Source organism: Mchenga conophoros, linkage group LG4 (assembly GCF_057382185.1).
Source record: "Mchenga conophoros isolate Kocher_MC1m ecotype Shallow Benthic linkage group LG4, M_conophoros_male_GT1.1, whole genome shotgun sequence".
NCBI lineage: Eukaryota > Metazoa > Chordata > Actinopteri > Cichliformes > Cichlidae > Mchenga > Mchenga conophoros.
The window spans coordinates 11,126,387-11,139,869 of NC_140529.1; the positions used below are offsets into that span (position 1 = coordinate 11,126,387).

General features: G+C 39.7%; 1 protein-coding gene across 1 annotated transcript; it reads left to right on the plus strand.

Annotated features, from left to right (window-relative positions):
- The first annotated feature begins 5,357 nt into the window (after window positions 1-5,357).
- Window positions 5,358-13,120, plus strand: ube2z (ubiquitin-conjugating enzyme E2Z). Its single transcript, XM_085270278.1, has 7 exons — window positions 5,358-6,277; window positions 8,223-8,295; window positions 8,836-9,023; window positions 10,214-10,325; window positions 10,407-10,519; window positions 10,635-10,725; window positions 10,913-13,120. The coding sequence occupies exons 1-7, from the start codon at window positions 5,826-5,828 to the stop codon at window positions 11,093-11,095; spliced, it is 1,212 nt and encodes a 403-aa protein (XP_085126404.1). The 5' UTR covers window positions 5,358-5,825; the 3' UTR covers window positions 11,096-13,120.
- Window positions 13,121-13,483: the final 363 nt, after the last annotated feature.

The following is a 13,483-nucleotide window of genomic DNA, read 5'->3' on the forward strand; positions in this document are numbered from 1 at the left end:
TGTGTGTGTGTGTGTGTGTGTGTGTGTGTGTGTGTGTGTGTAAGATTTACATTGCTGTGCTTGAGAGCCACCATCTACCGGAACCAAATTCCCTGTATGTGTCTGCACATATACTTGGCCAATAAACACGATTCTGATTCTGAGATGTATATTTGTGAATGTGGAGATGTTATATTGGTTTCACTGGTAAAAATAAATAATTGAAATGGGTATATATTTGTTTTTTGTTAAGTTGCCTAATAATTATGCACAGTAATAGTCACCTGCACACACAGATATCCCCCTAAAATAACTAAAACTAAAAACAAACTAAAAACTACTTCCAAAAACATTCAGCTTTGATATTAATGAGTTTTTTGGGTTCATTGAGAACATGGTTGTTGTTCAATAATAAAATTATTCCTCAAAAATACAACTTGCCTAATAATTCTGCACTCCCTGTAGGTCTGTTGACAGAGCTCTGTACAGGTCTGCTCGAGCTGACCTGAAAAGGGGTCCCACCTGTCCAGCAACAACACATGGCATGGAATAATAGACATCATAAACCACAGAGGCAGAACTGTGAAAACAGAAAACCTGAGTGTGCAGCTAGCAGAGGACATAAACAGCTTCTTTGAAACACCACAACAGCAGCATTCATCTGCCTCAGCCCTGCTCCCATCCTCATCCTCACCTGGTTCCTGCACCGCTCCATTCACTGTAACGGAGCACGATGTCAGATGAGTGTTCCTAGCAGTGAACCCCAGGAAGGCGTCCAGACGGAATACGTGGTAAAGTGCTAAGACCATGTGCCCACCAGCTCACCCTCATCTCCACCAGAATCTTCAACCTCTCACTGGATGAAGCAGCCATCCCATCCTGTCTAAAATCAGCCACAATCATCCCAGTACCAAAGAAGCCTGAGCTATTATTGCCCTGTGGCCCTCACACCGGTAATCATGAAATGCTTTGAGAGACTAGTCCTTCAGCACACCAAGGATTACCCCCCCCCCCCCAGAATTCGACCCCCACCAGTTTGCATACCGTGCAAACAGATTCACAGAAGATGCCATCACCCTCCACTCGGTGCTGAGTCACCTAGAACAGCGGCAGAGCTACGCCAGAATGCTCTTTGTGGACTACAGCTCACCCTTCCACCACTCGCCCATTGAGAGCCTACTAACTTACTGCATCACAGTATGGTACAGCAGCTGCACTAAGGCGGATAGAGCCACCCTCCCAGCATGTTTGCAATGAGTAGGAGATGCTCTGTATCTCACTGTACAACTGTATAGTGACAAAGGTATTGGGTTCTTTTCTAAAAATTGCTATAAACAGAGGAACCCAAACTGATGAAAAGTGGCGAATATTTTTTTTCAAATGACTATTTTTAGTGGATTTTTGATATAGAAGCAGAATGACAGAATGTTAAAAGAAGTTACTTTTAGTCATTCTAAGCTGGGCATTGCGTTCTCTGGCTGTTCAAAGCCATGGAACTTTAGACTTTCCAAGCAAATAATGATGGCCATACTGATGTTCTTTTCAGTACATTTTACTTTATGTTCATTTTCATTTTTATGATGTTTCTATTTTTACATAATTCCTCCCACATAGCAAAATTGGTATGGCCTGGATCTGTCACACACAATGTGCTTACACATGGCCTGCGTACCGCAAAGAATGACGGCCCTATGGTGGCCCAGATCTGGTTTACCAGAGGTGGCCCACACATGAGCCAGCACAAGGCCAGTTGCAGACACACTGCTGGCCCTGTGCTGGCCCAGAACAGTTTCAGCTCTGGCCCCAGATGTCAGCCTAATGTGTACCTTAGCCATGTAAGCCATGTAATAACAACATGTGCTGGAACATAATAGTGCAAAAGTAACATGACGAAACTCTGTTCAGACAGTGAATGGACTGATTCTTATACAGCACTTTTTTACTCACCCATATTACTCAAAGTGCTCTATACAACATGTCACATTCACCCAATCAGGCCAAATGTGGCATGCCATCACATAAACAGTGCCATCTTACCATGCCAGAAGTCAGCCAGCAGTGCCGGCTTGACACCAGATCCAGGCAAGACCCGTCTGCTATGTGGGATGACTTGTTCTTTTGGCATTTTAGTTGTGGATTATGTTTGGACTGTGTCTCTTGCCCTTTCAGTATTGTTTCCTTGTGCTTCTAAGTGTCCCTTTGTTTCTTTTTAGGTTATGTAGTATGGGTTAGAGATATTTTGTATGTTGTTTTTGTTTAATAAATCCGCCTTTTGGATTATTCCCTGATGTGCCTGAGTTCTGTTATTTAGTGTCACTTTGAAAGGACACACATCCAGCATTGACATATAATTGTTCTTTCAATTTTTGATAAAGATTACAGTGAATTGAGATGTAACTTGGCCCAGAGGTACGGTAGGACGCCCAGAGTAAGAAAGTGTTGAAAGTTGGACCTCAACTATTATGGATGATTTTTAATGAATTTTTGAAATTTCCATAATTGTAGTGTATTGGCTGTATTGAATTGCATATAAATATCCTTTAATTTCTGAGGAATTTTACAGTGAATCTGGATGAAACCTGGCACACAGGTACAGTAGGTGTCCCAGAGAAGGAATGTGTTGAAAGTTGGACCTCAACTACTCAGGATGATTTTTAATGAATTTCTGAAAATTGACATAATTCTATTGTACTGACTGTATTAGCTTGAATAAATGTTTCCATTAATTTCTGAGGAATTCTACAGTAAATCGGGCTGAAACCTGGCACACAGGTACAGTAGGTGTCCCAGAGGGGGGATGTGTTGAAAGTTGGACATCAACTACTCAGGATGATTTTTAATTAATTTCTGAAAATTGACATAATTATAGTGTATTGGCTGTATTGCATTGAATACAAGTACCCTTTAATTTCTGAGGAATTCTACAGTAAATCTGGATGAAACTTGTCACACAGGTACAGTAGGTGTCCCAGAGAAGGAATCTGTTGAAAGTTGGACATCAACTACTCAGGATGATTTTTAATGAATTTTTGAAAATTGACATAATTGTAGTGCATTGGCTGTATTAGATTGAATAAATGTTTCCATTAATTTCTGAGGAATTCTACAGTAAATCTGGATGAAACTTGTCACACAGGTACAGTAGGTGTCCTAGAGGAGGGATGTGTTGAAAGTTGGACATCAACTACTCAGGATGATTTTTAATGAATTTTTGAAAATTGACACAATTGTAGTGTATTGGCTGTATTAGATTGAATAAATGTTTCCATTAATTTCTGAGGAATTCTACAGTAAATCTGGATGAAACTTGGCACACAGGTACAGTAGGTGTCCCAGAGGAGTGATGTGTTGAAAGTTGGACATCAACTACTCAGGATGATTTTTCATGAATTTTTGAAAATTGACATAATTATATTGTATTGGCTGACTGCATTGGATACAAGTACCCTTTAATTTCTGATGAATTCTACAGTAAATCGGGCTGAAACCTGGCACACAGGTACAGTAGGTGTCCCAGAGGGGGGATGTGTTGAAAGTTGTACATCAACTACTCAGGATGATTTTTAATGAATTTTTGAAAATTGACATAATTCTACTGTATTGGCCGACTGCATTGGATACAAGTACCCTTTCATTTCTGAGGAATTCTACAGTAAATCTGGCTGAAACCTGGCACACAGGTACAGTAGGTGTCCTAGAGGAGGGATGTGTTGAAAGTTGGACATCAACTACTCAGGATGATTTTTAATGAATTCTTGAAAATTGACATAATTGTAGTGTATTGGCCGACTGCATTGAATACAAGTACCCTTTAATTTCTGAGGAATTCTACAGTAAATCTGGATGAAACTTGGCACACAGGTACAGTAGGTGTCCTAGAGGAGGGATGTGTTGAAAGTTGGACGTCAACTACTCAGGATGATTTTTAATGAATTTTTGAAAATTGACACAATTGTAGTGTATTGGCTGTATTAGCTTGAATAAATGTTTCCATTAATTTCTGAGGAATTCTACAGTAAATCTGGATGAAACTTGGCACACAGGTACAGTAGGTGTCCCAGAGGAGGGATGTGTTGAAAGTTGGACATCAACTACTCAGGATGATTTTTCATGAACTTTTGAAAATTGACATAATTATATTGTATTGGCTGACTGCATTGGATACAAGTACCCTTTAATTTCTGATGAATTCTACAGTAAATCGGGCTGAAACCTGGCACACAGGTACAGTAGGTGTCCCAGAGGGGGGATGTGTTGAAAGTTGTACATCAACTACTCAGGATGATTTTTAATGAATTTTTGAAAATTGACATAATTCTACTGTATTGGCCGACTGCATTGGATACAAGTACCCTTTCATTTCTGAGGAATTCTACAGTAAATCTGGCTGAAACCTGGCACACAGGTACAGTAGGTGTCCTAGAGGAGGGATGTGTTGAAAGTTGGACATCAACTACTCAGGATGATTTTTAATGAATTTTTGAAAATTGACATAATTGTAGTGTATTGGCCGACTGCATTGAATACAAGTACCCTTTAATTTCTGAGGAATTCTACAGTAAATCTGGATGAAACTTGGCACACAGGTACAGTAGGTGTCCTAGAGGAGGGATGTGTTGAAAGTTGGACGTCAACTACTCAGGATGATTTTTAATGAATTTCTGAAAATTGACATAATTCTATTGTATTGACTGTATTGCATTGAATACAAGTACCCTTTAATTTCTGAGGAATTCTACAGTAAATCTGGATGAAAATTGGCACACAGGTACAGTAGGTGTCCCAGAGGAGGGATGTGTTGAAAGTTGGACCTCAACTATTCAGGATGACTTTTAATGAATTTTTGAAATAAACATAATTGTAGTGCATTGACTGTATTGCACTGAATATGAGTTTACTGTGATTTCTGAGTAATATTACAGTAAATCTGGGTAAAAACTGGCCCAGAGGTAAAGTAGGTGTCCAAGAAGAGGATTGTGTTGAAAGCTTGGCATCAACTTTTAAGAATGATTTTTAATGAATTTTTGAATATGCAACCAGACTGTCACGATGGCTGTTCCATTGTAATTTGTGTGCGCGAGTGCGTGTGACTGTTCACGCGCGTGCGTGTGTGCGCGAGTCTAGGCTTTCAATCAGGATATAAATCGAAAAGGCGCTACCGTAAAGACTGGTGTAAAAGCGCAAGGAAATTTATGCGGCGGATAGGAGGCGGCTGGCTTGACCGCGGCTCACAAATGACGGCTCACTTTACCGTCAGTTGATTGTGAGGGCACAATAACTTCCCATTGTTTTGGAAGTTTTGAGCTGGGCCTTGCTTAAACGCTAGCTGCAAAAGCTGAAATGATGGTGGGTTGTTGTTGTTGTTTTGTATTATTGTTTTCAGGAATTTTACTTTGAAAACTTTTGCCCGGATGTGCCGTGGCTTTATTATTTCCGTGTTCTTAACTGGTGACAAATACAAGCTCCTAAAGTTGCGATGGTAAAAGACTAGTAGGGATGTGGTTGGTAATAAACCAAATGTTCTGGGGATTTAATGGTTTGAACCAGTATCCAGAGGGCAGTAGTAACCGTAACACTGTGACGTGGCAATTTTGCTGAAGACCGAGCAGTTTTTTGGAGGCCTGGGGGTAAAGCTAACAGTCAAGCTAACGATAAATATCCATTATGTCTTGGGAAGAATTGCCTTGCTTTCTGGCCTCGCCTCTGCCCGGTTTCTTTGCTGTCTGATCTGCGTTGGGCAACAAAGGAAGCAGGTAACTTGAAACTCTACTGTCAATGCTGCGCGGGAGAAAAATATAAATTACTCAACACCAACGGGTTTACTGTAGCTTGTTAGCTTGTGGGCCATGGCGGACAGCTTTGGAGATGAGTCCAGCAGCAGTGCCCTAGGCTTAGACGTTACTACGGGACAGGGGAGCGGAGCCTCACAGCTTCCGATTTTGTCTAACTCTCTGTCGGTGGGAATGTCGGCAACTGGCGGTGTGCACTCCAGCTCCAACCCGACCTCTCCGCCTCTTGCTGTCGCCGCGCAGAGTGGCCTAACAGCTGTGGTGGCCCCTATGTCCGCTGTCACTGCTACCCCGGTCAGTTTTGGGAACACATTGACTCCCGGCTCTTCACCACCAGTCGTGGCCGTGTCTCCCACATTGCATGCCTCCTCGCCTCTCCCCGGTGTTGGGCTAGGGGCGGCAGGAGCGGGCCTCCTATCTCAAATCAATGCCACTTCCTGGGACCCAACTCTTAGCACGGATTGGGACAACGAAAAAGCTTCCCAGCAGTGCATCCTGAGGATAAAGAGGTAATTCTAGGAAACACAGAACTCTGACGGAGGTGGGCATATTTACGTAATCTAGACCTGCAATCGAAAGTGAAATCTTTCCGTAAAGTTTTTAACAGCATCTAAAACGTCACATTTGACGGAGACATTTGGGAAACTAGAGGTCTGTAATAAGAAGCGAGATTTCGTCTGACCCAGGTAACTACAGGGTTAACCTTGGCTCTTCTGTTCACTATCTGTTTTCGGGTTAACTTCGTACCAGAATTTGTCGCCATGGTAATTTATGATGTGAATTTAACCTCCCCCAGAGCAGGTCAAGTTCGAGATTAGAGACCAGCAGGTGTTAAATCGTTGCCTTCTGAGGAATCTGTTATCGAGAAAATTGACCATTCCCTAGAAGGTCACACAGAGGGTCTGAAGTTGTTGTTGTTTTGTTTTAATAGCGTGTAAAGTCTTTGGCTTTCACTGATGAGCATCAGTAATAAATATAGATTCTTAGATACAGCTTTATTCCATGGTTTTATTTTATTTTATTTTTTTATGTTAGAAGCAGAGAGTTTTACAGCAATTTTATTGTTCTAGAAGGATTAATGATCTTAACACTACTTAAACTGCTCTGCTTCAAACCCTTCAACACCCCTGTGTCTGTAGCTGAAAGAATAAAAACTAAAACTTTCTGAAACCACCACATTTTCACTCAGTCTTTTATTTGTGGCATGTTTTGCCGTTTTAAACTAAGCCTGGGTTTTTAAGTGGGACTAGTTCAAAGTTTCAGAGCTCTAATGTGTAGCCATCACCTCAGAAATAAACACCAGCACTGAGAGTGCACTCAGTGATAAATAATTAACTGTAATTTAAAAGTTTATTTATAGGGCTTTGTGTGTTAAATAACCAGATTAATAATTTTCTGCAGCATTAACCATGTGTCTTCTTCGCAGTTGTTGGTTACTGGTATAATTTCAATGCTTTTTATATATTTTTGTTATCACAATTTTATCATCATCTAATAATATTGTTGATTGAATTGGTGGCATTTATAGGGATTGTTTTCTGTGGAATAAGAGTCATATGGCCTTTGAAACTCCTGTTTTAGATAAGATGTTGCCAACACCACCTGGTTTACACAAACATGCAGGGAAAACTTTGGCTTAACTTTGCAAGTTGATAACCTGATTTTTGAGACGGCTTATTGCGATTACCAATCTTACGGTAAACAAATCCAGAAAACTGAGAGATACCCTGGGTATGTTGAAATCCCTTTGAGCAGTATTTTAGACGATAGTGCACTCAGCCTATGTTTAAAGATGTTGCTTTAGTTTGACCCACACATACATGAACACACTTCTTTGATTTTTAACATGTCATTAATTTGTTGCTTAATAAACAAAAAATAAAGTTATTGAGGAATCACTTGACCCAAATTAATGAAATGTACTATTTCACTTAATTTACCTGTTTAAGCAGCTGGATAGCTTGAACATTCTTGTTTCCTTTGAGTCTTTTTCTGGAAATTCTAGTATCATGACAACTCTGGTAAATAATTCCTGTCTAATATATAAATGCAAACAGACTGCCAACATGTTGGTATCAGTCTGAATGAGTCTTTGTTACAAGTCGAGAGGACTCGACTCAGCTGGTTGTATGATGCAGTTTATCGCTGTTAATTGCTGTATTATCAGAAACACACTGCATGTAATTGCCAACTTGACTATGGTAGTTTTTTGGTTTTTTTTTTTAATGACTGCGTTAGTATGTTCGAAAAATTCACATTAGAGCAACTTTAGAGTTCAGTACTGTACTTAAATGTATTTTTTATAATAGATTTCTGAAAATATTAAGATCCTTCACCTCCAGGACATACTGTTTTACTAGTGGATTGCTGGAATGTTTAGGGGCATATTTCTTTGTGGGTTCTCTCTCCAGTTTTCAGTGTTTCACAAACCTCATCTGTTTATTTTGTCTGTAGGGATATCATGTCCATCTACAAGGAACCTCCACCAGGGATGTTCGTGGTCCCTGATCCTCAGGACATGACCAAGGTAAAAGGCAAAGTACAGTCTGAAAGATTTACCAACCTTTGACATCATTAACATGTTAACTTGATAGCCAATCAGATTTCACTAGGCTTCTTATTCCTGGGCTTGATGGAAATCAGGATCAGCACTGGACTTCCTCTGGAGTACTGAAAGCACATTGAGACGACTGTTGTTGTGATTTGGCGCTGTATATAAAAAAAATAAAAAATGAAAGAAGTGGTATAGCTGTAAAAAGTGCAAAACAGCGAAGTGAAGAGTCCTTTAAACTGTGACTACCTCAGTGGTGTTTTCCATTCAACTGGAGTTGTACCGGTGCTGACAGCAACCATTTACTAATGGAGAAAAACCTTTAGATCAGAGTCAAAAAAATTGATAATGACTCAGCACGAGTCATTTGTTTTCTAGATTAAATTTCTTTGCTAATTGGTCTGTTCTTTCCTAGCATTCCTCTCTGCCTATAGACATCGTTTTAGACCACCTTATGAATCCCCATCCTGTCTTTCTCTCATCCTTTAATCCCACTCCTGTGCCTCATGACTTCAGATCCATGCCCTGATCACAGGGCCATTTGACACGCCATATGAGGGTGGCTTCTTCCTCTTCCTGTTCCGCTGTCCCCCTGACTATCCAATTCATCCACCACGGGTCAAGCTCATCACCACTGGGCACAACACTGTCCGTTTCAATCCCAACTTCTACCGCAATGGCAAAGTATGCCTCAGCATCCTGGGGTGAGTCATGGTTTCTAACTTTAGTCTCCAAGGGAACTCATGAAGAATTACCATGTTCACTGCATACGTTTCTGTTCATCAGCTGGGCCATAAGCAGCCTATTTAAAAAAAAAAAAAAAAAAAAAAGGAAAAAGTCTGGGTCAACATATTCAATTTGCACTCTACATGGGATACAATTTTTTTTTTTTTTTTTTTTTTTTTTTTAAAGATTGAGGAAAATAAGCAAAAATGCCCAAACAAAAACATTGCCCAATGCAGAGGTTATTTTTAGACCAGCAAGTGATCAGTGAGTAAACTAGCAAAACCTCGAATTAGTTATAGTTAAAACTCGATGTTCAAAGTAATATCTCAGAATGCCTTGTTTTGTCTAACTAGCAACCCAAAATCTAAAAGGAAAAGGAAAAACACTTAAAATACTTATTTGTAGGGATTGTTGTCTGTCGAATACTCGTACATTAGGCATGTGCTAGTCCAATATTATTGGTCAGACACTTGAGACAAAAAGCTGGATATTGTCTGTTTGTGACAGTGGACAAATCCTTGGTCTGAGCCATTAGATCATGGATGGGCAACTCCAGGCCTCGAGGGCCGGTGTCCTGCAGGTTTTAGATCTCACTCTGGGTCAACACACCTGAATCAAATGATTAGTTCATTACCAGGCCTCTAAAGAACTACAAAACATGTTGTGGACGTAATTTAGCCATTTGAATCAGCTGTGTTGGATCAAGGATACAGCTAAAACCTGCAGGACACCGGCCCTCGAGGCCTGGAGTTGCCCACCCCTGCATTAGATGGACTTTTTCTCTTTCTTTTAAAGTGTGACTGAAAACTGAAAAGATCCTACAAAGGAAATGCTTTCTCTCTCTCCCACTATTGGTCATGCAATTTCACTCTAATTATGTTCACCAGACATGGTGAACATAATTAGAACACTGACCTTTACACATTAATAATAAAAAGAAATAGATCCTCACAGTGAGGAATACATGTTATTAATTTAAAACTAGTCAGATGTCCACGGTTTGTTTGTAAATATATGTTATCAAAAATTTACAACTTTATTTGTGATTCATAATTTTTAGGTCTTAAAATAAGTCATTTTACATCAATGATTTAGATTATTTTTTTTAAATTATGCAAGAACCCATTGTAAGAATGCAACAAACTGTTTCTGTGATCTTTGCGTGTAGGACATGGACAGGGCCGGCATGGAGTCCAGCTCAGAGTATCTCATCTGTGCTCATCTCAATCCAGTCTCTGATGACGGAGAACCCCTATCACAATGAACCTGGCTTTGAACAGGTACAGTCAACAAAGAGATATAGATATATGAGAGTTTTATGTCGCCACCAATCCATCACACCTTGTCATTCTGTTTCACAGGAGCGTCACCCAGGGGACAGTAAGAATTACAATGAGTGCATCCGCCATGAAACCATGAGAGTGGCTGTGTGTGACATGCTGGAGGGAAAAGTTCTTTGTCCTGAAGCTTTGTTGTGAGATCCTTATTTTTATTTTTCTTCTTTCTATTTTCCTTTATCACTTGCATTCCATCTTTGTTTTCTAGCTGTTAACTAAATGTATCAAGTGTGTGAATGTGTTTATTTTTAGGAGTGTGATGGAGAAGTCCTTCCTTGAATACTATGATTTCTACGAGGGCGTTTGCAAAGAGAGATTGCATCTGCAGGGGCAGAACATGCAGGTGAGTATTTATTTTTTTTCTGTTGGATTACTTTTGTCTAATCAAACAGTGCTTTCAGTATAAAATCATTCTTAATGTCAATAATGCAATATCACATGACTTTGTGACAGCACTGTGTGAGCCGGGAAAGTAAAGATTATAAATGGCAATCTTTTCCTCTTCCAAACATGACGTTGCCTTTTTCCAGGACCCATTTGGGGAGAAGCGTGGCCGTTTCGACTACCAGGGCTTGTTGGCTCGTCTCGGCGCAACCCACAGACGACTGCGAGAGAAAAACCTGGCAGAGGATAACCACAATGACAACGACTCGGACTCAGACACCAGCTCTTCAGGGACAGACCCCGACAGTCAGGGCAGCTCACAGCCCTGACTTCTTGGACAGTGCTAGACTTGTAGCCGAAAACTAAAGACAAGAGAACTGTTTTTTTGTGTATCTTTGTTTCTTTTGCTGCATCGGAGCAACATCACGGAAGACGATGTGAGTCTTTCTTGGGAATACGATTGGAATCGAGTATCTATTGTATAAATAATACAGAAAACTAAAGAAGAGGTGGTTCCTTTTTGCTGAAAATAATAAAAAAAACAAAAAAAAAACAGCAATCTGCAAGCCAAGTGCTGGAAAGCTTGACCTGCAGCTTTGGATTTGTGCTACTTGTAGCTAGCCAGTTACCATTTTGATCTGCGACTCTAAAAGCTCAATTTGACATTCTGGATACTTGTGAAAAGAAAAGGTTATAGTGACGGCTTGAACCTTCTATGATGTTCCACTTTGATCCCCAAGCACAAACATGTTTTCTATCTTTTCCACACCAATGAAATACTGTCTGTTAGGGACCTGTGAAGAGGAGGCCTGAAGCTTGGAGCTGGTTTAAGCAAAATCAAAGGACCTTATCCTGGGAATGTCAGGATGATTGGCCTGATTTGGTTGAAGCAGGGTAAGATCAAAGAAGGTGCTCCCCGTCTTTGATTTCAAGAGGGAAGGCAAAGTTATCCTGTGTAACGCGGAAGATGGAGAAAGTGACTGCAGTGGATTTGTGAGTCAGTGCCTTGTCTCCTCTAAGTGTAAAGCCATGCCAGACCTCTTCCAGACTTAACATCAATTGTTTCTTCAGTCAGGCCACAAAAAAAATAAAATAAAATAAAATTCAGCAGCTCTGGATTTCTACAATATTTCTTGTGTATTAGCCTCTACAAAAAGTTCTGTTTAGCTTTCAGCTCTAATTGTCCTGTTGAATTGGTGCTTAGAGAAGGAGACATTTTAATTCCATTAACATCATTATGCCTTTTTGTTATTTTTCTTTGCTGTAATCAGACATCAGACTAACAATACCTTAAAATATGTACGATGCATTATTTGTAATCCTAGCTGGGGTTTGGTTTTTTTTTGTTTTTAATCAGTCAATTTTTCAAACCAAATTGTCTCACACTTTCACTAGATTAACTTTAATTCAGGGAAATTAATGGAAGGAATACAAAACTCTGTTCTTGTATGGACAGTGAATTAACCCAACCAGTTTGTTCTTCTCAGGCTTTTTCTATGCTTTGGTAGTTGTTTCTCCATTATCCAACCCTTGAAGGTAGCTGTCGCAGTGAACTAATATTCATTTGTTATTTCAGGTTTCTGCTTTTCACCAATAAATGACAGTCACGGCACCATTGGAGTTACACAATCACAAGGTACTAAAGTGACAGGTGTTGCTGCTTATGCTCTGAACTCAACGAGAGGGTTTTCTCTTGGGGAAACAAAGGGGCACAGAGAGAGGAGGAAAATGCTTGGTTGACATGCTGAGATTTTTCCTTCTGTCTTTATACAATACTCATATTTGCACTGAAAGAAATGTGTGTGTGGTGGCGGAAAAGCCTTCATTTCAGGACATCATTAGGTCAATGTAATGATGCTTCAGATGAGCACCTTCATCCTGGTAAACAGTTTATTGGTGTTTTTCTGTAGGCCATGTTTGTATCAGGACTTAGACCCACATTACAACTTGGCAAGAAAACAAACTATTGTAACATTAACGATACCCAGTTGTTTTTCACTTCAATGACTGCAGCTTGTAATAGCTTCAGTTTAACTCTTTAAGATCTGCTCTGAAGAAGAGGAATGATATTGATATCCTTTGTCATTGTGCCTGCTGCATATAAGTTGATGGCACTAAAAAAAATAAAATGCGATTTTTTGAAAGTTCTTTGAGTTGAATGAGAAGGTGCATTGTGCTCTTAAGCTGTCCCATGAGTAAACTTGTGAAGTTGTTTTTCTGACTGTGGTAAATGTGTACTTTTACATCAACACGATTGCTACAAAGATGCTGTTTCATTTCATTGCTCAAATTCTTACCAAAACCTTTCCTTTGATAGCCATTTCCATTGTTCAATAAAGCAATATTTGCTTTAATCAAGTTTTTTTTTTTCTTTTTCCCAACGATACTGATCATTTTTGTCACTGTGGAGGCAGCAACTACTGGTTAAAATGTAATGTTATAGTTAAATTCCAATGTTAGGGTGAAATTCAGATGCAATACATGAACATGCATTAATGTGTCAAATACAACACATCCACAAGAATTAAAAATCACTTACACTTAAGCCACCTGCAGCTTAGCTTAACGGAAAAGTTGCAAGTCACACTTTCTTCGAGTGGAGATGTAATGACTAAAAGGTTATCAGCACTTCTGTAACTAAAAAAACTGTGTTTTCTAATTTAATTGCTACATAAACCTACATAAAATGTAGGTGGAACTATTTGTCACAATCAAGC

Bases quoted from the DNA above. Each gene is read 5' to 3' on its own strand.
- ube2z (XM_085270278.1), top strand. From the start codon at position 5,826: ATGGCGGACAGCTTTGGAGATGAGTCCAGCAGCAGTGCCCTAGGCTTA. The intron at 6,278-8,222 runs GTAATTCTAGGA...TTTTGTCTGTAG, and splicing joins TGCATCCTGAGGATAAAGAG to GGATATCATGTCCATCTACA. The intron at 10,326-10,406 runs GTACAGTCAACA...TCTGTTTCACAG, and splicing joins ATGAACCTGGCTTTGAACAG to GAGCGTCACCCAGGGGACAG.